The 25,999-nt window shown below is 39.2% G+C and overlaps 2 protein-coding genes across 4 annotated transcripts in view; both read right to left on the reverse strand.

Annotated features, from left to right (window-relative positions):
- Positions 1-1,382: 1,382 nt before the first annotated feature.
- Positions 1,383-1,730, reverse strand: LOC110580545 (60S ribosomal protein L30-like). The gene has a single exon (XM_021690246.1). It carries the CDS (start codon positions 1,728-1,730, stop codon positions 1,383-1,385), a length of 348 nt encoding a protein of 115 aa, XP_021545921.1.
- A 6,290-nt stretch (positions 1,731-8,020) lies between these two features.
- Positions 8,021-25,999, reverse strand: part of TSPAN2 (tetraspanin 2) — a 52,967-nt gene continuing 34,988 nt past the window's right edge. For 2 of the 3 annotated variants that reach the window (XM_021690219.1, XM_021690218.1), the window contains 2 exons: positions 10,595-10,678; positions 8,021-8,211 (listed from right to left, as the gene is read on the reverse strand). In XM_021690219.1, coding sequence (XP_021545894.1) covers positions 8,146-8,211; positions 10,595-10,678 — 150 coding nt within the window. In that variant the 3' untranslated portion in view covers positions 8,021-8,145. The remainder of the gene's footprint in view (positions 8,212-10,594; positions 10,679-25,999) is intronic. The other variant, XM_021690220.1, reaches the window with a different exon arrangement.

A 25,999-nucleotide genomic window follows, 5' to 3' on the forward strand; every position in this document is an offset into this window, starting at 1 on the left:
GTGCAGTCAGGCTTTGGTGCTTTCTTTAGATGAATCGTGAATCCAAGAGTCTATTCCCTGGAGTTTGGCAGCACAAAGGTGGTTAGCAATTCCTGATAATTATGGGCCTGTCCTGCGAGGTCAAAGAGTCTTTCTGGAGGTGTCTTTTCCAACAGATGAAATCCCCAGGTTGTAAAGTATGATGCTTAAGGTCATTGTCTCCTGGGGGTGTACTTCCTCATTCAGGGACCCGGAGCGATTGACAACAGGGCTGGAGTAGGCCAGCAGGTGGAGTGGCAGGTTGCAGGGTGCAGCACAGCCACAGGACATGGAGTACCTGCTGGACATCATGCTTTCTTCTTCAGCATCTGGGTCTCGAGGCAGGGGCTACTCCTCCTGGAAGGGTGTGATTTTGATGATGGAGTAGGGGTTGACTCTCATTGGGACCACAAGTGTAGTGCATTCTACTGGAGTGTCCAAATCTGTTCCCATCCCAATTTTTACCTCCTAGCCAGGACTCCTGCCTGTCATCCCTCCAAGTGCCTCTCGCCCTGTACCACCCCCACCCACATTTTCAATTCAAATGATGGAGGTGGGCATGCTATGTAGGCTCAACCAACCCTGACTGATTGAGGGATAGGCATGTGAACTAATCTCTTCCAGTAGGAGTCAGTCTCAGGGCTTTTATTATAACTATTGGACAAAGAGGAATGTTTGGCCTATTGGGATTTGTAAGCTGTGAGCCTAGAGCCACTGCTGGCCATCTTTGGCATCTCCTGGAAACAGCCAGCCTGAGAATAAAGCCAACCCAGAGGACAGCAAGAGAGAGTGAAGGAGAGAGACCTAATGATATCATTTGAGTCTAATCAGAAGCTGGCTTCAACTCTAAATGAAATTGTAATTTTTTTAATTATAGTATGTTAATCACCATACATTACATCATTAGTTTTTGATGTAGTGTTCCATGATTCATTGTTTGCATGTAACACCCAGTGCTCCATGCAAAACGTGCCCTCCTCAATACCCATCACCAGGCTAACCCATCCCCCCACCCCCCTCCCCTCTAGAACCCTCAGTTTGTTTCTCAGAGTCCATAGTCTCTTATGGTTCTTCTCCCCCTCCGATTCCCCCCCCCTTTATTTTTTCCTTCCTGCTATCTTCTTCTTTTATTTATTTATTTTTAACATATAATGTATTATTTGTTTCAGAGGTTCAGGTCTGTGATTCAACAGTCTTACTGAAATTGTAACTTTTAATCATAACTGCTTAAGCTAGTCCGAGTTGGGTTTCTGACACTTGCAACTGAAAAGTACTGACTGATTCAGCATCTTCCCCCTTAGTTTTTTTTTTTTTTTTTTTAAACAAGCTGTGGCCAGTTTTATTAAAGGAAAATTTTGCGTGATTTACTTTTCACCAGTCTGTTCTGGCATGCTTCTAATGATATCAGAATCACCTGGATCAATGATAGTCAGTGTGCGTACTCTGTAGTATTTCCCACATGCTTTGCCGAATTCAATATTATTGCCACTGTAGTGATGGACACCAGTTTTGGCCCACATGGCGTAGTATTCTATTTCAGATGTCCTCAAGGCTGGGCAGTTGTTCACGAGGATGACCAGTTCCACTTTGCCATGTCTGATCATTTTCAGAGTCTGCTTGTACCCCAGCACATACTTTCCACTTTTCATAACAAGCTGGGGCCTGGAGTTGATCGACTCCAGTGACTTTTTCATCTTCTTTGTGGCCACCATCTTCCTGCCTTAGTTGCGGGACGGCCCCAACCAAAAGCAGCCGCCAAAATGGCCAGGAGAGAGAAAAGAAAGACTTCCCCCTTAGTTTTAAAAGATCCCATCCCCCATTTCCTCCAGGACTTCGCTGTTTTCTTTTTTCTCTTCTCTTGCTTCCTCTTTATTGGCTTTTTCTCCTCAGCAAGAATCATTCTTCAATCTCTTCCTAAATAAAAATGCAAAAGCAAAAACAACTAAATCTTCTTGTGAACCTGTGCAACCTTTTGTTTATTTGCTCCTCTCTCTTTGAATTCTTATTCCAGTTTGTGCGTGTGTGTGTGTAAAAATCCCATCTTAATCTGTTTGGACGGCTATAACAAAATACGACAGACTGGGTAGCTTATAAACAACAGAAACATGGGCGCCTGGGTGGCTCAGCCATTTAGCATCTGCCTTCAGCTCAGGTCACGATCCCAGGGTCCTGGGATCGAGCCCCGCATCGGGCACCCTGCTCAGTGGGAAGCCTGCTTCTCCCTCTCCCACTCCCCCTGCTTGTGTTCCCTCTCTCGCTGTCTCTCTCTCTCTGTCAAAAAAGAAATAAAAATCTTAAAAAAAAATAAATAAACAACAGAAACGATTTTGGAGGCTGGAAAGTTCAAGGTCATGGTGCTCAGCGTGGTTGTGTTCCATTGAGAGATTTTTTTCCTAGTTCATAATTGGTCCTTCTCACTGTGTCCTCATTTGGTGGAAGGGCCAAGAGATCTCTGGGGCCTCTTTTATAAGAACACTAATCCCATTTATGGGGGCTCTACTCTCATGACCTAAGAATCTCCAAAAGACCTCACCTCCTAATACCATTACATTGGGCATTTGGATTTCAACACATGAATTTTAAGGAGACATAAACATTCAGACTATAACAAGCCTCCTACACTGACCATTTATTTCCTCACTTCTCATTTTCTTCTCAACCTACTATGATTTGACTTCCACTCCCATCTTCCCTTGAAACTGTTTCCAGTGGGGGTTGACAATGACTTACTAATAGTCCAATATACAGGTCCTTATCCTCTCTGACCACTGTGTTACCCTAGAAGGCCCAGTGGAGGTCATATATCTGGATTCATAACATAATACATTTATGGCATTTATCATCAGTCCTAATGAGGCCGAAGTCCACATTTTCTCTTTTCATGCCTTTTCTTGCTACCCTTCTCTCTGATGAGTAGAAATCCATGCTATGGTCTAGCAGGCAACTGTAATGTAGTTCTGAACTGTACTTCTTCTGAAAATGTAATTTTGCTTTGTGCTATAGGAGTGAAATTTGCACATTTTGTGAAAGAAGGGCTAGTGTTCTGATAATCATGTATTCGATTGACCCTTGGACCCTGTTAAATGTAGAACATATGAGAAACTACCCATTTCAATAAAAGATGATTTAGATGGCAGCTACTGAAGGAGTGCGGGTAGCTGATAGAGACCCTCCAGCCTGAGATGGAGGAATGGATGGGGAGTATAGAACTGTTTCGGGCTTTAAACTTTACTGGAGTAGAGGATTCTAGTTTTTGAAAACTTCTCACTGAGGTCTTTAATGTGAAAGGCTACCCATATTGTTCAAATATGGGCATTTCACTTTTATGTTGCAGATTCCTAAATTATAGTTCCAGCTCGGACTCCTTTCCTGAGCTTCAGGGTATGTATCCAGTGCCTGATTATGTTTCTTCTTGGATGTCCTATAGTCATCTCCAACTTGCTTCATCACTGCAGTCTGCTTTTTCTTCTGGGCACCACCATCCTTCAGCTGTCAGGAAACCTGGGAATGATTCCAGGTTCCTCTTTCCCTCAATTGCCCCTATATCTGTCTACTTCTTGGTAGGAATCCCAGTATGTTAGTTAGAAATCCTCATGAAATCCTCTGGCCTTTGCCCTCCAATCATTGTTCATACTAAAGCTACGTGATTTTTAAAAGGTTCAAATTTGATTTTGTAACTCATTGTTTAAAATTTTTGCTGTGATGGCCGTACAAAGATAAGACTCCTTGGTACAGTTTAACAGGGCCCTTCATCTCCCCAGTTCTTGACATGTCCTCTTGGAATGCTTCCATGCTATCTGTTTCAGGGTCTTCTTGATGTCGTTACCTCAGTGATCCACTTTTCTTCTCTGCTGCTATTACTTTTTATTTGGATAATTTGTATGAGTTCTTCAGGACTCAGTTTAGAGATCTCAAAATTCAGAAAATCTCTCTCCCCTGATCAGCCTCTTCAAGATAGAGAGGGTCTACTTCTGGTTAATGAATATCATAGCGCTTACCTCATGGGAATTATATTTGCCCGTTTTTGTCTCAGTCGAAGCTCCTTGAAGGCAGACTTCTCTTATTCATCTTAGCATACCACTATCTTCTAAAGAGTTTTTTCAAATGTATAAAATAGTAGTCCTCAAACAAAGTAAACAAAAATCTAATATTAGAGTGGGTTGCATCTTATAAGGCAGAGCAGGCCCAGAGGAAAATATAGGGACTCAGACTATGGCTATTGATATCAAGTCTTTGAATTAAAATAGAATTGGGAAATATATCAAAAGTTATTCATTAATTCAACAAATGAATGTGTTCAAATAGGTATTTGGTATCATGCAGAAGTATCTTCAGTTGTGCATGATGATGCATATTTGATTTATAATTAACAGAAACTCTCATCAATATAATAATTGTAACAATTTAGATAATATTCATTCATTGCCAGGTTTGCTACCTCATAGTTGGTTATTTCTTTTAATTTAAATTTTTTCTATTTAATATAAGTAAAACCAACATTAAATTATACAAGAAAAAAACCAATGAAAACAAATCCCAAAGCTTCAGATGGGTTTTTGGCACATTAGCTAAAAATTTCATGAAATCAGCACAGATTTTGCTTTGCAGCATTCAGGACATATTACTTCTATACTTCATGCTTTCCATATCCCCAGGAGAGAGCCATTGGAATAGTGGTTTCCTGGGACGTATTTAACTTTTTTGACAGTGAGGATATCAACAAAATGATTAATAACATTTTGCATTAGTGTAGTCTTTTTACCTTTCAATGGATGCCTACAGATAATAACTTTCAGGTACATTTTATAGGAAAAAATAGTCATGTTGAAAGAAAGTAGAAACTTTTTGTGCCCCTTAAAATATACCTTAATATAAATTTGATTTTGACAAGTCCAAATTAAGATGATGCAGTTAATTGGCTGGCTTAGGGGCCCAGGAATGCTCCCTCATAGGGGTGGGTAAAATAGGGTTGCTGAAATCAGGGGCTGGTGGCCAAAGGGGATGTCAATGGAGCAGTGAACCAGGAAAGTTCCTGAACTCCCAAGGGTGCCTCTTCCTTTTAATCTTTGATACTGACTTGGGAAGATACGCTATCTCCTTCACTGCCTTTTTCCCACAAGCCTCGTTTTCATCAAGTAAACCTATTAACGGGGCACACGGGGAAAGGAGAGCAACTCTCTTGGATGACTGTGCGGGGGACTACACTGGTCCCTGTACCAGCGTGTGGCTTTACAGATTGAACCCTGGACAACAAAGGAGCTATTCTGGATAGTATAGTTTGGATGAGACAATGTTAATTGAAATCTATTTGCACAAAAGTCCTTAGGGTTGCTTTTAAGTCTAGCTCCTCATAGTCACACTATAGAAGGGTTACTATTCTTTCCTTCTTTTTTTTTTTAACCATATTGTTTGGTATTTGGACATTTAGATAAATTGTGTAAAGATGTGTATAAAGATATACTAGAATTTTGGGGCACCTGGGTGACTCAGTCGTTAAGGGCCTGTCTTCGGCTCAGCTCATGATCCCAGGGGCCTGGCATCGAGCCCCGCATCGGGCTCCCTGCTCCGCGGGAAGCCTGCTTCTCCCTCTCCCACTCTCCCTGCTTGTGTTCCCTCTCTTGCTGTGTCTCCTCTGTCAAATAAATAAATAAAATCTTTTAAAAAATCCCTTTTAAAAAAGATAGAATTTTAAGAGAAATCAAACAAGCAATTCCAGTACATAGAAAATTTAATTTGAAATAACTTAAAATAGTTCATCAAGAAATTTTAATTCAGTGCCTTGGTACCAGATGCTTAAGAATATATTTGGGTCTGATCTCAAATCAGTTCAGGTAAACAGATATAACCAAAAATTTATATATATGTGTGTGTATGTATATATATATATATGTACCCATATATGTATACATGAATATGTCTGTATTCACACACATTCGTGCATACATATATTCAAGTTATATATGTATATATATTCAAGAGTTATATATTCAAGATACATAGATTCAAGACACATATAGATTCAAGATATATAGGAATTCAAGATATATATAGATTTATGATATATAAAAATCTGCCCTCACTCAGAGGTGGAATTCTCTAATTTTACTCATGGCACAGATTTTGGAAAAACTACTCCCCAAAGGGACACATTAACCATAGATGGAACAGATCTCCACTCCCCCACTTTTAAGTATTGTAGTCTTCTTAAGGTTGTTAATCAGGTATAGAATGAAACTCAGTGTGTTTGAATCAGAGACGATTCTGAGGTGGAAGAAACGTATGCACTTGGGCCTGTCTTCAGGTAGAGGATGAACTACAGCCATGAAGAGAGATGGGCTCTTTGTTCTTTGCTTAAAAGGTTATATTTCTCACCTACTGGAGTATAAACATCTATTTCATGAAGTGATTTTGTTAAAATAAACTTTTCTTTAGCTATAGACACAGTGAAGTAGCCATGTACAATTAAATTTTTAGCTTGCTTCCAATCTTTTTTTTTTTTTTCCAGAAAAGCTTCCTCCAAAGTTCGTAGCCGTAGCAAGTATGGCAGAAGTGTGGTTCTCTATGCCAATAAGACTATTTGTAGTGGTTAAGTCTTTTCAGCAAAACGTTTTGTAAAAGTTTCTTGGGAGTGCACGCTTTCCTTTAGTGCATCCCCAAAGACTTGTGTTCTCACAGGCATATGAACTTACATGGTTTCCAAAGTCCCCAGTACTTTCACTTTTGTGTGGACTTTTAAAGTGTAATAAAAAACCCCCTCTATGATCTACTAAATGCACTAAGTTGTTGAAAATTGACAAAGATATAAGTTTAGATTCTAAATTTGGGTTTACCTACCTAAATTGAAGCATCAAGACCATAAAGAATATGAAAATTTTATTTTTATAGGAGATTTACACAGAAAAAAATATTTCTGTTCTGTGGGTGTAAGTATTTTAATTTTCTTAGCTTGTCTCTGCTATGTGCACACAACTAGTAGATGCTTTTCTTTCTTTTGGTTTGGCCAAGGATGCTTATGATATAATATTTGAATTAGAAAGAATTTTGTTTTATCTTAAGGGGTGAAAACTGTAGGTCAAAATCTATGAAGAATAATTCTCTAGGTGAATAAGAAAAATACAAAAAATTAGGAAAATATGTAAACTCAAGTTACGAGGTATTTCAAAGATGCAGTGCCAGTAAAAATTCTCTTTCCCACTATTTGCAACTGCCAGATCTCTTGCTTTAGTCTTTCTATCTGTACATTTGGAGAAACATGGAAAAATTTGAGATAAAAGCCCTTTTGTTCATGGAGGGCTGCTGTAGTTCAGAGCAGAGTCAGGAAAAAGAAAGTTATAAAGTAATATTTAAATGTATTTATATAAGAACAAAAAATGTCCTTAAAAAGTTACTAAAAGGTATCTTTTTAAAAGTCCTAAAAACACTCAATTTTATAGGGCACATGATTGTCTGTGTGACCACTCCTTTCAGAGGGAGTTTTTTGTTTTTAAATACTAGGAAAGTATGACTTATTCAAATTAGATTTTCCATGCTATAATATTTAGTTTTACAGATGTGTTTAGTTCTAAAACTGTGTTTTACTGTGTTCTGGGTAGAGTATGTATATAAAAAAATCCCAGGAAACCCTTACACCTAACTCAGATGTAGTCAATTTTAGCACTACACCATCATCTCTCAAGTCCTGTAACTTATTGCTTCTGTTAAGCAGAAATCCTGAATTCTCTGTATCTAACTTTCTATGGCTAGAATCTGAGAAAATGACCCATTATCATTTCTTCTGAATAGCCAAGTTTTTAAAGTTTATCAAAGTTTGATGATCTTTTTCTGAGAGTCAAATAGGTTGTTCCTCTGATATAATAAGAACCAGGAATTTCCAGCAAACAGATTTCATTATGTACAATGCATACACCAGAAACACACAGACCACACGTGAATCTCTGTCAACATACACAGCATTCACTCAAGGGGTAAACGAATAATGAGCCAAACATACATACATGTGCAAATGTACAATTAACAGCATATTATTTTAGATCCTAATGTCCTTTGAATATTAAAAATGAGCCAGGAGACAGTTCTGGTGACAGCCGTATGAAGGCTCTAGATTGCAATTTTCATGTAGAAGTAGCTTCATATCATATCTCGTGAGGTTCGTATTGCGCAGCAAAGAACCATGCTGAATATCATGCCAAAGATCTGAAACAGAAGGAACCACTTGTTAATGACTTCCAAATGATAGAAATTGATTTTTAAAAAGTCAGCAAACTGCGTGGGTGTCTAACAAATAATTATTACCAATAATTACTGGCTATAATGGCATTTTTATATATACTACTTAATTACGGCTGATGGCTAAAGACTTCCATATTAACCTGTCAACTATTAGTTGCTTACGCTTTGGTCTAAATAGTTTCCTGTTGTTGGAAAAGCTCTGAAATTTTGAAACAGTGACCACAGATTACAAAGTATAGCATCTCTTCACTTTTCCTGCTCCATTTTAAGGTACAAATGATGCTTCACTATTTAACTCAACAGTTTTCCCAAAGCATAAACTGAGGTGTTGGAACTATGGTATTCTGACGTCTTCTGCCTCTTGGATAATTCTTTGAAAAGCCAAATACTTGGCAAAACCAATAGCGACTGGTATGGTTTGAACAGAAGGATGTCAAAAGATCTTTCTTGTTCTCAATCATTTCCCCTATAATTTCACAGAGCCTATAGAATGTAATCTGTGGGTGCGATGTTTATAAACTACTGTCAGTGTTTGTTTAAAGAAATCTGTACCATAACCCTATGATTCTCTCCTTAATCCTATCCTACATCAGGCTAGAATCTATAAATGTTAAATTTAAAAAGCCATGTATTATCTGCTCTTATGGAAGGGAAGAGGTAGGCTTAAGAGAACAGCCTGGAGCAGGGCTCTCCGCTTCTGGCTGCCAGAACTCAGTACCAGTGTATGGCAGGGGAGACACCTAATGGACATTTGGCTAACTGATCACACTGTGCAACTCTTACCTTAAGAAGAAAGGAATTACAGAAGGAACGCTGGGGGTGCTGATTCAAGATGACCAATAGAGAGCCTTCCCCCTTTAGTGTGGTTGTCAGGTTGGATGCAACCCTTGCTTCGTCCTGGTTGTACTGTAAAGGGACCCCTCAGAAAGGACCATTTCAGCACTGTCCTGGCACTGTCAGGAGTCAGGGGTGACTGCCTCTAGGACGCTCACTCACGGAGACTGTAGAATTGTTAGGAGTGTCTCTGTGATACCTCTATTATGCGGCCCATTTTTAAATCTTCCGCCTCAAAATCGTCCTCAGGAAGCCACAGAATAGCAGCCAGGCTAGCCCCAGAGCAGGTGAGGAGGGCCCGAGAGATGTCCCTGGATTGGAGGTCCTCAGCATAGCATAGTCCTCAGCATACACCTGGTGTACTGCCCGTGCCAATGCCTTGATTTTCCTTGTAATGCCCTTTGCCTCTGCCTTAGCTGATCCCATGAATTAATCTACCTAGAGAGCTAGAGGGTAGGTACTACCTTAGCATTAGCTGTTATCGCTCAAGCCCTGGACAGTGGAAATCACCTCTTTACCGGCCTGACTCAAATCCTGCCTCCCTCCAACTTATCTCCACACGGCAACACAGGTCCTTCTAGCCCTTGGTGGCTTCCTACTACCTTAAGGATAAAGCCCGGTCTCTCAAAAGGGCACACAAAGACCACGGTTATGTGGACACTCACACCCTCCTCACGGTCATCTCTTGCTGCTTCTATCACATCCCTTTGGCCCCTGTCGATTCTTGCACACGCTTGTACTTTGGCGGCCCGGAGCCATCTGCCCCTGCCTGGGTGTACTATGCTTCACACTTCTGCATACGTTACTCCCTTTATCTGGATTCTGGGCTTGGGAACACTCAGATTATGTACAGAGCTAGCGTTCATTGAGTGCTATCTTCCAGACACTTTATATGAGTTAATTCCTACAAATACTTTATATGTATTACCCCATTTTATCTTCACAACAATCTCATGAGGTTGGTACATTAAAATCTTCATTTTACAGATGAGGGAATTGAGGGATAGAGAAATTAAGAAACTTTCCCATGATCCCAGGGCCCGTGTGTGGCGCAGCCAGGAGGTGAACCCAGGGCCCGTGTGTAGTGCAGCCAGGAGGTGAACCCAGACAGCATGATGCCAGAGCTCGCACTATTAATCACTACACTGCGCTACTTCTGCAAATCATAGGTGAGAGAGATTAACCTGGCAGGCTATTTTAAATTTCTAACAGTAAGGAGCGACCCAGAATTGGAAATGACTTGTCTAGTTTAAGCTTGCTGGCCTTAATGTGGGAAGTTATTGCAATGATCAACTCAAGGTCATAATTAGGTTAAAGGTAAAATTGGTATCATATTTTAGAGAACTGAGTATTGCTATATCAAATGAGCTTTGTTCTTAGAAGATGTCCTGTCAACAAACGTCTGTCTTTTACGAGAAATCTCTTCTCAGATGCTGCCATATCACACTTGAAGATAAATAAGATGCAAAGGCTTCTTAGAAAGCAAAAAAGGTAAGTTCTAGAACTTTCTCACCGTAAGACCTGCAATCCCAATACCAACAATTCCGATGAGCTGGAGCTTAACACTGATTATGGCCTCAATTTCATCAATGCAATTCTGTTTTGGAAAAAAAAAAGGAATAACAAACGATGGTATCTGTGAATCATCACTCTGATCCAACCCTCTCCTCTACAGAGCATCCTATGAAAGTTAATCCATGTCAGCTTCCGCTCACATTTAAACCACTTCTCTTAGCACCTTTCTCATAACCTTAAAGCAAAAATGTGTATTGGGGAAAAAATACAATCCTCTCTTTTTGGTGGAATGTTCCTATTTAGGCCAACGACTGCTTCAGAACCCTGAAACCTGGCTGGAGGAAGCTATTCTAGGACCCGAAGCATTTAAAAATTTGGGGCAACCTTTTGCTTTCAGCATATAAAAATAAGTAAAATATCCCCCAAATAATAGTCCCTTGCTTTTGTACTGTCATTAATAATTTAAAAGACTTTCTACATACTCGGTCCAATTTATTATGGAAGGTAGGTATTACCTAGTAAGGCTTAAAAGTCTGTACAGGTTCAAATTAAACAAAAGAAAACTGAATGTTAGCAGTTAGAGGACCACTCCTTTCTATGATGGCTGGGCTGGGTGGGTCTCTCTCCTCTCATATGCCCCATAGACACTTGTGCAGGGCAGGTTCAAAGAATGGGGGATAATTGGACAGGGAGCAGTATGGATCACTTGTAATTATAAATAGTTTCTCCAGCTTCTATTTGGAATCCTCTTAAGTACAGAGGTATGCTCTCTACGCAATTTTGTCTTTAGGCTGCCCCGGGCCTTTTATTTGTCACTAGTCAACTCCCTTTAACACTCACATAAGCTATATGAAACCCTTACCACTATTCTTATGTCTCCTCTCATACTGCATTCATTCATTCATTCATTCATTCATTCATCCAACAAACAGCTCTTGAGCATCTACCTTGCACCAGGCAGTCACTGGAATGGTGTGGTAGATATGGAGATAAGACATGATTTCTTCTGCCCTTAGGGAGTTCACAGTTTAGAAAAGGATACAGACCCACACAAAAATAATACATTATAATACATTCTGGTACAAGTTTGAGAACCACTGCACTAGAGAGTGGCTCTTTCACTGGAGAAAATGGGAGTCAACCTCTAGAAATCCTCCAACCTTCTTCTTCACCTATAAACTTACGTGCTCCATTCAGGGCCAGGCACTGTTGTAGGCAGTGAGCATGCAAAGTCAACAAGGCAGCACTGCTCCTTACTTCCTTCTCGCTCATCAAACCACAGAAGTGCCCTTCTCTGTTGAAGGTGAACCCCTTTACTAGAGCCGGGTCTCATTGTCTCTCATGGCCTCAGGAAGCCTGTGATGTCAGTTATCTTCTTTTCTTCCTATACATTTAGCCTCTACTTCTCCATTGACATTTCCACTCATCGTATAATGCCATGCCCGTGTTCTTCAGTCTAAAACAGTACCCTCTACTATTGTCCTCCTCTACCTCTGCCCATATCCCCCCTTGCTTTCACACCCAGCTTTTTCTGAAAAAACTAACATGTGTTGGTTTCCTTCACTGTAGAAGAAATATGTGTTTACTGTTGAAATTTGGGAAATTCAGTAGTTCCCCCCCTTATCTGCGGTTTTGCTTTCGCAGTTTGTTACCCGTGATGAACCACGGGTCTGGAAGCAGATGATCCCCCTAACATATTGTTAGGTTGTTAGTAGCCCAATGACCTAGTAATCTCATCATTTTATCATCTTGCATCATCACAAGAATAAGGGTAGGTATGGTATGGCAAGATATTTTAAGTGAGAAAGAGATCACGTTCATATAACTTTTATGACAGTATGTGATTATGATTGTTTTATTTTATTATTAGTTATTGTTCATGTCTTACGGTGCCTAATTTATGAGTTAAACTTTATCATAGGTATGGATATATAGGAAAAAAGACAGTATATATAGGGTTTGGTACTATTTGTGTTTCAGCCACCAACTGGGGTCTTGCAGCATATCCCCTACAGATAAGGGGGAACTACTGCAGATTAAAAAAAAGAAAATAAGACATATTTGCATTCTTACACTAAAGATAATCACTAACACTGTTGGTGTATTCTTTTTCTTTTTTTTTTTTTTTTTTAAGATTTTATTTTTCTGAAGTAATCTCTACACCCAACGTGGGGCTTGAATTTACAACCCAGAGATCAGGAGTTCATGCTCTACCAACTGAGCCAGCCAGCCACCCCTATTGGTATATTCTTTTTTTTTTTTTTTTTTAAAGATTTTATTTACTTATTTGAGAGAGAGTGAGAGAGAGCATGAGCAGGGGGGAAGGGGCAGGGAGAGGGAGAGGGAGAGGGGCAAGCTGACTCCCCGCTGAGCATGGAGCTCGATGTGGGGCTCATCCCAGGACATCGAGACCATGACCTGAGCTGAAGTCAGATGCTCAACTGACTGAACCACGCAGGCGCCCCTGGTGTATTCTTAAACACAAACACACACTTAATTCGTTCTTTAAATCCAACTATGTGCTTTTTAGACTTAAAACTATGACTTCAAAATTACTTTCTTTAAAAATTCTTTGAAATAGTGGCTTTTAATGGTTGTAAAACAATCATATGATAGTATATAATTTAGACAATCCCCTATTGTTACATATTAATGGCCTATTCAGTATTTTGTTCTTATGAAAAACACTGCAATGATACCATATCTCTGATTTCTTTTCCTTAAAATAAATTGAGGAGTGGAATTTCTGAATCAGAGGGCATGAACATACTTAACTCACTAGTCTTTTTAAATTTCTTTTTAAATTTTAATTCCAGTTACTTAACATACAGTGTTTAATATTAGTTTCAGGTGTATAATATAGTAATTAACAGTGCCATACATCACCCTATGCTCATCACAAGTGCACTCCTTAATCCCATTACCTATTGAACCCATCCCCCCACCCCCCTCTCTCTGGTAATCATCAGTTTGTTCTCTATAGTTAAGAGTCTGTTTCTTGGTTTGTCTCTCTCTCTTTTATTTTTTCCCCTTTGCTTATTTCTTAAACTCCACGTATGAGTGAAATCATACGGTATTCGTCTTTCTCTGACTTCTTTCGCTTAGCATTATAGTCTCCAGCTCCATCTATGTCATTGCAAATGGGAAGATTTCATTTTTTAATGGTTGAATGATATTCTAGTGTGTGTGTGTGTGTGTGTGTGTGTGTGTGTAGACACATAATATCCTCTGTATCCATTCCTCAGTCGATGGACACTTGCGCTACTTTCATATTTTGGCTTTTGTTGATAATGCTGCTATAAACATCGGGGTGCATGTATCACTTTGAATTAGTGTTCTTGTTTTCTCTGGGTTAATACCCAGTAGTGCGATTGCTAGATCATAAGGTAGTTCTATTTTTAACTATGTGAGGAGCCTCCATAATGTTTTCCATAGTGGCTGCACAAGTTTGCATTCACACCAACAGTGCATGAGGGTTCCTTTTTCTTCACATCCTCACCAACACCTGTTCTTTCTTGTGTTGTTTATTTTAGCCATTCTGAGAGGTGTGAGGTGGTATCTCATTGTAGTTTTGACTTGCATTCCCCTCATGATAAGTGATGTTGAGCATTTTTTCATGTGCCTGTTGACCATCCATATATCTTCTTTGGAGAAATGTCTGTTCATGTCTTCTACCTATTTTTTAATTGGATTATTTGGTTTTTTTGGGTGTTGAGTTTTGTAAGTTCTTTATATATTTTGGATACTAACCCTTTATCAGATATGTCACTTGCAAATATCTTCTCCCATTCTGTAGGTTGCCTTTTAGTTTTGTTGATTGTTTCCTTTGCTGTGCAGAAACTTTTTATTTTGATGATGTCCCAATAGTTTATTTTTGCTTTTGTTTTCCATGCCTCAAGTTGGCCGTAGCAACATATTTCCAGATATGTCTCTTGAGGCATGGAAAACAAAAGCAAAGCTGCCTGTACTCTCTTCTAGGATTTTTTATAGTTTCATGTCTCACATTTAGGTCTTTAATACATTTTGAGTTTATTTTTGTGTATGGTTTAAGTAAGTGGTCCAGTTTCATTCTTTTGCATATTGCTGTCCAGTTTTCCTAATACCAGTTGTTGAAGAGACTTTTTCCCATTGGATATTCTTTCCTGTTTTGTTGAAGATTAATTGGCCTTTGGGTTGTGGGTTTATTTCTGGATTCTTTATTCTGTTCTATTGATCTATGTGTCTGTTTTTGTGCAGGTTTTTCACCTCTTTGGTTAGGTTTATTTCTAGGTATCTTGTTATTTTGGGTGCAATTATAAATGGGATTGTTTTCTTAATTTCTCTTTCTGCTGCTTCATTATTGGTGTGTAGAAATGCAACAGATTTCTGTACATTGATTTTGTATCCTGAGACTTTATTGAATTTATCAGTTCTAGCAGTTTTTTTGGTGGAGACTTTAAGGTTTTTCTATATATAGTATCATGTTGTTTGCAAATAACGAATGTTTTACTTCTTACTGATTTGGATGCCTTTTTTTTTTTTTTTTAAGATTTTATTTATTTATTTGAGAGAGAGAGAATGAGAGAGAGCATATGAGAGGGGTTAGGGTCAGAGGGAGAAGCAGACTCTCCACCAAGCAGGGAGCCCGATGCGGGACTCAATCCAGGGACTCCAGGATCATGACCTGAGCCGAAGGCAGTCGCTTAACCAACTGAGCCACCCAGGCGCCCGATTTGGATGCCTTTTATTTCTTGTTGTCTGATTGCTGTGGCTAGGACTTCCAGTACTATTTTGAATAAAAGTGGTGAGAGTGGACATGCTTTTCTTGTTCCTTTATGTTTTTTATTAACCGTTTTATGTATTTAAGTGTTCCCTTGTTGGAAGCATAAATATTTACAATTGTTATATCTTCTTGTTGGATTGTCCTCTATATTATGATATAATGCCCTTATTCATCTCTTATTATAGTCTTTGGTTTAAAATCTAGTTTGTCCAATTTAAGTATTGCTATCCCAGCTTTCTTTTGACCTCCATTGTATGATAGACATTTCCCTGTCCCCTCACTTTCAATCTGCATGTGTCTTTAGGTCTAAAATGAGTCTCTTATAGGCAGCATATAGATGGGTCTTGTTTTTTTAATACATTCTGTCGTCACCCTGTGTCTTTTGATTGGAGCACTTAGTCTATTTACATTTAAAATAATTATTTATAGATGTGTATTTATTGTCATTTTATTATTTGTTTTGTGGTTGTTTGTGAAGATTTTCTCTGAAACTTTCTTGTCTTTCTTTTATGGTTGCTGATTTTCTTTAGTGATATATTTGGCTTCCTCTTTATTCTTTGCACATGTGGTTTTTGATACACGGTTACCATTAGGTTTGTATATAACCTCTTCTGCATATAGCAGTCTATATTAAATTGATGGTTGTTTAAGTTTGAACTGATTGTTTTTTCGTCTCCTCCCCATATTTTTATATGTTGTTATATTATTATATTTTATATCCTTTTTGTGTGAGTTCCTGGACTGATTTTTTACAGAAATATTCATTTTTATTCTTTTTGTATATTCTACTTCATGCTGTCACTTTTGGTCTCTCTTTATCACTCAAAGAGTCCCCTTTACTATTTCTTGCAGAGCTGGTTTAGTGGTCATTAACTCCTCTGTTGTTTTTTGTTTTATTTTGTTTTGTTTTTTGCCTGGGAAACTCCTTCTCTCTCTTATTCTAAATGATAGAGTATTCTTCCTACATAGAGTGTTCTTGGCTGAAGATCCTTCCCATTCAGCACTCGGAATATTTCATGGCATTCTCTTCTGGCTTGGGAAGTTTCTGCTGGAAAATCTCCTGCTAGTCTATGGGTTTTCCCTTGTACTGACTTCTTTTGTCTTGCTTTAAAATTTTTTTCTTTATCGCTATATTTTGCCAGTTTAATTACAATATGTCTTGGTGTGGATCTGCTTTTGTTGATTTTGATGGGAATTGTCTGTGTCTCTTAGCTCTAGATATCTGTTTCCTTCCCCAGATTAGGGAAGTTTTCTGCTATTATTTCTTCAAATGAATTTTCTGCCCTTTTTCTCTCTTCTTCTTCTAGGACTCCTATTATAGGAATGCTATTATGTTTGATGGAGTCATTCAGTTCCCTGAGTCTATTCTCATTTTGCATAATTCTTTTCTCTGTCTTTTGTTCAGCTTTCCATTACTTTCCATTACTCTGTCTTCTAGGTCACTAATTCATTCCTCTGCTTCTTTCATCCTGCTGTTCATTCCATCAAGCATGTTTCTCATTTTGTTTATTGAGCCCTTTATTTCTGCTATGTTATTCCTTATCTCTGTGCTAAGGGTCTCACTCAGGTCTTCCACTCTTTTCTCAAGTCCACTGAGTATCCTTATGATCACTGCTTTAAATATGCCATCAGGTATGTTACTTTTATCTGTTTTGCTTAGATCTCTGGATGTGGCCTTGTCCTGTTATTTTGTTTGGGATAAATTTCTGTCTCCCCATTTTGTCTGCCTCTCTGTGTCTGTTTCTGTGTGTCAAGAAAGTCAGCTGTGTCTTCTGTTCTTGAAACTGCTCTTTTATAAAAAAGACGTCCTGACACTTCAGGAGAGTATCCTATGTGTGTTGCTTATGCCGTTATTGTGTCTGAGTCACTTTTCCTTTCCATGCAATTGTCTGCACTGACTTTCTGCTTGTTGGTGTGTTGTGCTTGCTCTCTGTGGCATTCGGGACCCAGGGAGGCCAGCTCTGAGTGGACATGCCTTCCAGGGAACTTGGGAGCAGGGTGGCAATGTTAGCAAAATTTGCGTTGGGCCACTAGTCCTATGCTGGACCCCCAAAGCACTGTGGTAGCTGGGGGCTATATGCCAGGGCAGCCAGGGGTATGAGGCTGGGCTTGGTATGTAGCTGTGACTTAGCACGTGACGGTGGCTAGGGTACTCAGCTGGGCATGGTGCAGCAGCTGGGCACTCAGAGGCTGAGCAGGTGTGTGGGCAGCTTTAACAGAATTTGTCCTGAGCCCAGGGCCAAGGTTAGCAGGCGTGGAGTGGGCAAGTCCTCAGGAGATCTCGTGGTCATGGTGCACTGCTAGCAGGTTAGGTAGCAAGTATCTGCGCAGTCCTGCTTCCCACGTTTATGCTGGAGGATGGTGGAGGGAAATGGCACTTGCCAGCTTCTTTGTTTTCGAAGTCACCCAACATGCTCTGAAATCAGTATGAACAGATCTGTCTCCTGTTTGCCCCGGCACTGTGGAAACTGCTATTTTCATGTTGCCTCTCCATAGAGGCTGCTCTTTAAGGGTGGTGACCCAGCTATCTCTCACCCTCCCAGCTTGCCCAGTGCTGTGTCAGCTGACTCTTCAAGCTCCAGGCTCTAAGTCCCACAGGTTTTACAAACTCACGGAATTCAGCCTCTCTGGTTTTTAAAGCCAAATTTTATGGGGATTAGTCTTCCCTGTGTGAGCTCCCTGGTGCAAGAGTCCATTTCTCTGTCCTCTCTGCCATGTGCAGCTCTCTCCCTTCTGCAGGCAGCCTCCCTCTGCCTTTCTGACCTTCCTAACCCTTCAGATGCAGCTTCTCTATATGTAGTTGTGAAGTTTGTTTTTTCAGTCTTTGGATTGCTTTCCAGTTTACTGACTTGGATGTGGGTGATATCTAGCTGTAAATATGGTGAGGTCAGAGTCCTCCTACTCTGCCATCTTAGAAGCTCTCTTAACTCATGAATTTTACAGTCATAATGACCTCTAAACATTTTGTACCAATTTCTCTGAAAGTGCTTGTTTTATATAAATTTTGCCAACATCATATATAATTAATAAGAAAAAAAACCCGGGGGCGCCTGGGTGGCTCAGTTGGTTAAGCGACTGCCTTCGGCTCAGGTCATGATCCTGGAGTCCCTGGATTGAGTCCCGCATTGGGCTCCCTGCTCGGCGGGGAGTCTGCTTCTCCCTCTGACCCTCCCCCCTCTCATGTACTCGCTCTCTCTCATTCTCTCTCTCTCAAATAAATAAATAAAATCTTTAAAAAAAAAAAAAAGAAAAAAAACGGCCAATTTCATAGGTTAAACAATGACAGCTCTTTAATTTGCAATTTTTTAAAACATTGCTATTAATTGCTTACATTTTTATGTGTTTAATGGTAATTTCGATTTCATCTTTTCTGAATTCTCTTTTCCTGTCCTTTGCCCCAAGACTACTTGAAAGGGCACCCCTATTCCTTACATCTCATTTCATGCAGCATGGGCTCTGTCCTCACTCTGCCTGACATCAAGGCACCTTTTTAAAATGCTCAATCCTATCAACATTTCAGTAGTTATCTTACTGAATCTCCTTGGGACTTTTAGTTCCCTACACAAACCATCATATTTTCTGCTTCTGTGCCATTGCTTATGCTATTTCCTCTGCAGACAGATCTCCCCCTACCCTCTCCTGTCTAATGCTTCCATAGTTAGTTCTCACACCTGAAGAGTTAGCGGAGACATCTTTGCTCCAGTCAGCTTTCCCCTGATCTGTCCAGTCTCTGGCCTCACTAAGTAACCTGTTGTGTTTTCATAGCACTTGTACACTCTGTGCATACTTCTGTTCCTGCACTTTATTCATTTCTGTGCTTATCTTTCCTGTTAAACTGCAAGTTCCTTGAGAGGAGGGACTTTGTATCATTCATCTTTGTATTTGCAGTGCCAGGCATAAGATAGGTATTGATAAATGTTGAGCTGACCTCTGTGGCAGCACCTGACCCCAGTGATCATTCCCTCCCCCGACCATGTGTCTTCTCACATGTGTGTCTATTTTTTCTACTTTCCTTATTTGGCAGCTCTTCCTCTCCCCATCCTTAAATGTTCTTGTTCCCTAGAGTTCTATCCTTGCCCTTCTTTCTTCCAAACCTAATGGATCAAATTCTTATCTGCAGCTTTAAGTTTCCCACAAGGTACCGACACCCAAACCTCTCGCCTGAGCTGCAAGCTAGATTTTCTGACTGTCTATTGGACATTTCCAGTTGGAAGTTCCACTGGCTCCTCAAAATTACCATGTTAAGCACTGAACTCACTTTCTTTTCTCCAAAATTTGTTCCTTCTTCTCTATTCCTCAGCTCAATAAATGATACCATCTATCCAGCTGGTATCTATCCCTCTTCTTTCATATCTAACTGGTCTGGTGACCAGGTCCTGTAGATTTTACTTTCTAAATGGCCTTCTCTCCATTCCTGGTGCTCAGTCCAGCTCGTTACCAGTTAACATCTCTTGGCTGACAATGAGATAGCAGCCTTCCCAACTGGTCTCCTTGGCTCCAGATTATTCATTTTCCATCAATCCTCCAAACTGCTACTACAGCAAACTCAGGAAAATGAAAATCCCATCCCAGATTCTTTCCCAAGCATACTGCATGAAATTTAGACTTTGGGGTTCACAAGAGTATTCAAGGCCCTTCAAGAACAGGCCCCTCGTCCTTGAAGAACTCATATCCACAGGCACTCACTCCCCACTGCGGGCACTTTTCTGGATACAACTACCTTTTTTTGCCTCCATGCCTTTATCCTATCCCTTCTACCTGGAATACCCTTCTCTTTTGTTTGCTAAACTCCAATTCATCCTTTAAAACTCATCCTAAGAATCACATCAGGGGAGAGGACTTCTGGAAAGATGGCAGAGTAGGATGATCCTAAGCTCACCTCCTCCCATGGGCACACCTCGATAAAAGCTATATCCACGCAACCAACTCAGAAAACCTGAAGACTAGCAGGACAGACTTTCCATGGTTAATCATAGAGAGGAGGCTACATTGAAAAGGGTAGGGAGGGGCGCCTGGGTAGCTCAGTTGGTTAAGCGACTGCCTTCGGCTCAGGTCATGATCCTGGAGTCCCGGGATCGAGTCCCGCATCGGGCTCCCTGCTCGGCAGGGAGTCTGCTTCTCCCTCTGACCCTCCCCCCTCTCATGTGCTCTCTCTCTCTTTCTCATTCTCTCTCTCAAATAAATAAATAAAATCTTTAAAAAAAAAAAAAGAAAAAGAAAAGGGTAGGGAGGGCAGAGATGCAGTTGGGAAACAAACCCCTGGGTAGACTAACCACAAACAGGAGGGGCACCACAAGCATGGAGAAAGGAGAGAGACAGACTCCATCCCAGGCATCCCAGGCACAGGGCACTGGCACTGGGAAGATAAGTCCCCATAACATTTGGCTTTGAAAACCAGAGGGGCTTAACTTTGAGAGTTTTTACACTGCAATTGTCTGGACTGAAGATAAACAAGGCTTAGCTAGAACAGTAGGGCCTATGCAACCCACATAGAAGACACCCCTGAAGCTCCTGGCCCTGGTGAACAGGGGACATTGCACTGCAGGGTACCACAGGACCTCTTCCTCATAGGCCACTACTTTTAAGGTCAAGAGACATAACTGACTTTCCTAATACATAGATATAAACACAGAGAGTTAGACAACATTAGGAGAAAATGTCCTAAATAAAAGAACTGGACAAAAACACAACAAAAGAACTAAATGAAATGGAGATAAGCAATATTCCTGATAAAGAATTCAGAGCAATGGTTATATTCACTGGACTTGAGAAAAGAGTGGAGGATCTCACTGAGATCTTCAACAAAGAGAAAATATAAAAAAGGACCAATCAAAGATGAAGAACTCAATAACCAAAATTAAAAATACAGTAGCGGGAATCAATAGATTAGAGGAAACAGAAAAATGGATCAGGGAGCTAGAAAACAGGGTAATGGAAAGCAACCATGATGAACAGCAAAAAGAAAAAAAAAGAACCATAAAAAATGAGAATAGGTTAAGGGAATTCAGTGACATCATCAAGCATAATAAAATTCACATTTTAAGAATACCAAAGAAGAAGAAGAGAGAAAATGGGCAGAACATTTATTTGAAGAAATAATAGCTGAAAACTTCCCTAATCTGGGGAAAGAAACAGGTCCAGGCAGCACAGAAAGCCTCTAACAAGACGAACCCATGGAGATACACACCAAGACACATAATAATTAAAATGGCAAAAAATAGTGATAAAGAGAGAATTTTAAAAGCAGCAAGAGAAAAGTAAACAGTTACATAAAAAAGAAACCCCATAAGACTACCAGCTGATTTTCAGCAGAGAATCTGCAGGCCAGAGGGGCCAGAGGGGCATGAAAAATTCAAAGTGCTGAAAGGAAAAAACCTGCAACCAAGAATACTCTAGCCAGCAAGGCTATCATTCAGAATAGAAGGAGAGATAAAGAGTTTCCCAGATAAACAAAAGTTAAAGGAGTTCATCACCACTAAACCAGACTTACAAGGAACATTAAAGGGAGTTCTTTAAGTGAAATGAGAAGGCCATAAAGAGGAGTAAGAAAATTATGAAAGGCAAAGATTTCACAGGCAAATACAAACATAACAAAAGTAGTAGATTAATCACTTATAAAAACAGTACAGAGATTAAAGCACAAATGCAGTAAAATTAATTATATCTATAAAAAGCAGTCAAAGAATTCACAAAATAAAAGAATGTAAAGTGTGACATCATATAAATAAAATGTGGAGAAGGGGGAGTAAAAATTTAGTGCTTTTAGAATGGGTTCAAACTTAAGCGACCACCAGCTTAAGATAGACTGCTATATGCATAAGACGTTGTATATGAGCTTAATGGTAACCACAAATCAAAAACCTGTAATAATATCCAAAAATAAAGAGAAAGGAATCCAAGCAAATTACAAAAGAAAATCAGCAAATCACAAGGGAAGAGAGAAAAAAGGAAAAAAGAACAGAGATGAACTACAAAATAATAGTAAAACAAGTAAGAAAATGGCAGTAAGTACATACCTATCAATAATGGCTTTGAATGTAAATGAACTAAATGCTCCAATCAAAAGACAGAGGGTGACTGGATGGATAAAAAAACAAGACCAATCTACATGCTGCCTAAAATAGACTCACTTCAGACTTAAAGACACATACAGATTGAAAGTGAAGGGGTAGAAAAACCTTTACCATACAAATGGAAGCAAAAAAAAAAAGCTGGGGTAGCAATACTTATATTGGACAAAATAGACTTTAAAACAAAGACTATAATAAGAGACAAAGGAAGGACATTACATGATGATAAAGGGAACAACCCAACAAGAGGATATAACACTTGTAAATACCTATGCACCCAAATACATAAAGCAACTATTAACACACATAAAGGAAGAAATTGGTAGTCTACAATAATAGTAGGGGACTTTAACACCCTACTTACATCAATGGATAGATCATCTAGGCAAAAAATCAACAAGGAAACAGTGGCTGTGAATGATACATTGGACCAGATGGATCTAACAAATATATTTAGAACATTCTATCCAATAAGAATAGAATATGCATTCTTTTCAAGTGTATACGGAACATTCTCCAGAACAGGTCACATGTTAGGCCACAAAACACATCTCAATAAATTAAAAAAGATTGAAATCATATCATACATATTTTCCAACCACAATAGTATGAAACTAGAAATCAATCACAAGAAAAAATCTGGAAAGAACACAAATATATGAAGGCTAAATAACATGCTAGTAAACAAGGAGTGAGTCAACCAAGAAATCAAAGAGAAAATTAAAAAATACATGGAGACAAACGAAAATGATTACACAGCATTCCAAAATCCTTGTGATGCAGCAAAAGCTGTTCTAAGAGCAAAGATTATAGCAATACATGCCTACCTCAAGAAGCAGGAAAAATCTCAAACAACCTACACTTACACAAAAGGAGCTAGAAAAAAGAAAACAAACCAGGCCCAAAGCCAGTGGAAGGAAGGAAATAATAAACATTAGAGCAGAAATAAATGAAATAGAGACTAAAAAGACAGTAGAACAGATCAATGAAAACAGGAGCTGGTTCTTGGAAAAGATCAATAAAATTGATAAACCTTTAGCCAGACTCGTCAAAAAAGGAAGAGCAGAACTCAAATAAATAAAATCAGAAACAAAGGAGAAGAAAAAACAACCGACATCACAGAAACATGAAAGATTATAAGAGAATACGAAAAATTTTATGCCAACAAATTGGACACTTAGAAGAAATGGATAAATTCCTAGAAACATATAACCTCCCACAACTGAATCAGGAAGAAATGAAAAATTTGAACAGACTGAATACTAGCAATGAAATTGAATCAGTAATTTAAAAATTCCCAACGAACAAAAGTACAGGACCAGATGGCATCTCAGGTGAATTCCACCACTTGTTTAAAGAAGAGTTAACACCTATCCTTTTTTTTTAGTATTTTCTTCCTTTCTTCCTTCCTTCCTTCCTTTCTTCGTTCCTTCCTTCTTTCTTTCTTTTCTTTTCTTTTCTTTTTTCTTTTCTTTTGAAGTGAGAGAGAAAGAGAGCCCACGAGAGTGGGGGGAGAGGCAGAGGGAGAGAGAAAGAGAGACTCTTAAGTAGGCTCCATGCTCAGCACTGAGCCTGATGTGGGGCTTGATCATAGGACCCTGAGATCATGACCTGAGCCGAAATCAAGAGTCAGATGTTTTTTTTTTTTTTAATGTTTTATTTATTTATTCATGAGAGTCAGAGAGAGAGAGAGAGAGAGAAGCAGGCTCCCCGCCTAGCAGGGAGCCCGATGCGGGACTCGATCCCAGGACCCTGGGATCATGACCTGAGCTGAAGGCAGACGCTTAACCATCTGAGCCACCCAGGCGCCCAAGAGTCAGATGTTTAATTGACTGAGTCACCCAGGCTCCCTGAGTTAACACCTATTCTCAAATTATTCCAAAAAACCGAAGAGGAAGGAAAGCTTCCGAATTTATTCTATGAGGTCAGCATTACCCTGATACCAAAACCAGACAGAGACACTACAAAATAAGAGAACTACAAACCAACGTTTCTGTTGAAAAAGATGCAAAAATCCTCAACAAAATACTAACAAACCAAATCCAACAATACATTAAAAAAAAATCATTCACCATGATCAAGTGGGATTTATTCTTAGTATGCATGATTAGTTCAGTATTCACAATTCAACTTGACACATCACATCAATAAGAGAAAGGTTTTACCATATGATCACCTCAATAGATGGAGAAAAAGAATTAAACAAGGTACAACATCCATTCATGATAAAAACCCTCAGCAAAGTAGGTTTAGAGGGAACACGCATCAACATAATAAAGGCCATATATGACAAGTCCACAGCTGAAATTATACCTAAGGGTAAAAAACAGAGCTTTTCCTCTAAGATCAGGAACAAGATAAGGATATCCACTCTTACCATTTTTTTCTTTTTTCCCACTCTCACCACTTCTATTCAACATAGTACTGGAAGTTCTAGCCACAGCAATCAGGCAACAAAAAGAAAAGGCATGCAAACTGGTAAGGGTGAAATCAAACTGTCACTATTTGCAGATGACATGATACTACACATAGAGCACCCTAAAGACTCCACCGAGAAACTACTAGAATAGATAAATGAGTTCAGGAAGGTCACAGGATACAAAATCAATATACAGAAATCTGTTCCATTTCTATACACTAATAATGAAGTAGCAGAATTAGAAATTAAGAAAATAATTCTATTTACCATTGCACTCAAAATAATAAAATACTTAGGAATAAACCTAGCCAAGGAGGTGAAAGATCTGTACTCTGAAAGCTATAAAACACTGATGAAAGAAATTGAAGATGACACAAAGACATTCCATGCTCATAGACTGGAAGAACAAATATGGCTAAAATGTCCATACTACCCAAAGCAATCTACACCTTTAATGTAATCCCTATCAAAATACCAACAATATTTTTCACAGAATGAGAACAAATAATCCCATTTCTATGGAACCACAAAAGGTCCCAAATAGCCAAAGCAATCTTGAGTAACAAGAACAAAGCTGGATAAAATCAATCCCAGATTTCAAGATACCCTACAAAGCTGCAATCATCAAAACAGTATGGCACTGGCACAAAAAAAGACACACAGATCAATGGAACAGAAGAGAGTCCAAAAATAAACCCACGCTTTTATGGCCAACTAATCTATGACAAAGGAGGCAAGAATACACAATGGGAAAAAGAGAGTCTCTTCAACAAATGGTGCTGGGAAAACTGGACAGCTACATGCAAAAGAATGAAACTGGACCACTTTCTTACACCATACACAAAAATAAACTCAAAATGTATTCAAGACCTAAATGTGAGACCTGAAAAAATAAAATTCCTAGAAGAAAACATGAGCAGTAATCTCTTTGACATTGGTTGTAGAAACATTTTTCTAGATATGTCTCTTGAGGTATGGGAAACAAAAGCAAAATTAAACTATTAGGACTAATCAAAATAAAAAGCTTCTGCACAGCAAAGGAAACCATCAACAAAACAAAAAGACAACCTATAAATGGGAGAAGACATTTACAAATGGTATATCTGATAAGGCATTAATATCCAAACTACCTAAAGAACTTGTAGAACTCAA

Source organism: Neomonachus schauinslandi, chromosome 4, assembly GCF_002201575.2.
Source record: "Neomonachus schauinslandi chromosome 4, ASM220157v2, whole genome shotgun sequence".
Lineage (NCBI taxonomy): Eukaryota > Metazoa > Chordata > Mammalia > Carnivora > Phocidae > Neomonachus > Neomonachus schauinslandi.

Coding starts and splice junctions, on each gene's coding strand:
- LOC110580545 (XM_021690246.1), bottom strand. CDS start 1,730: ATGGTGGCCACAAAGAAGATGAAAAAGTCACTGGAGTCGATCAACTCC.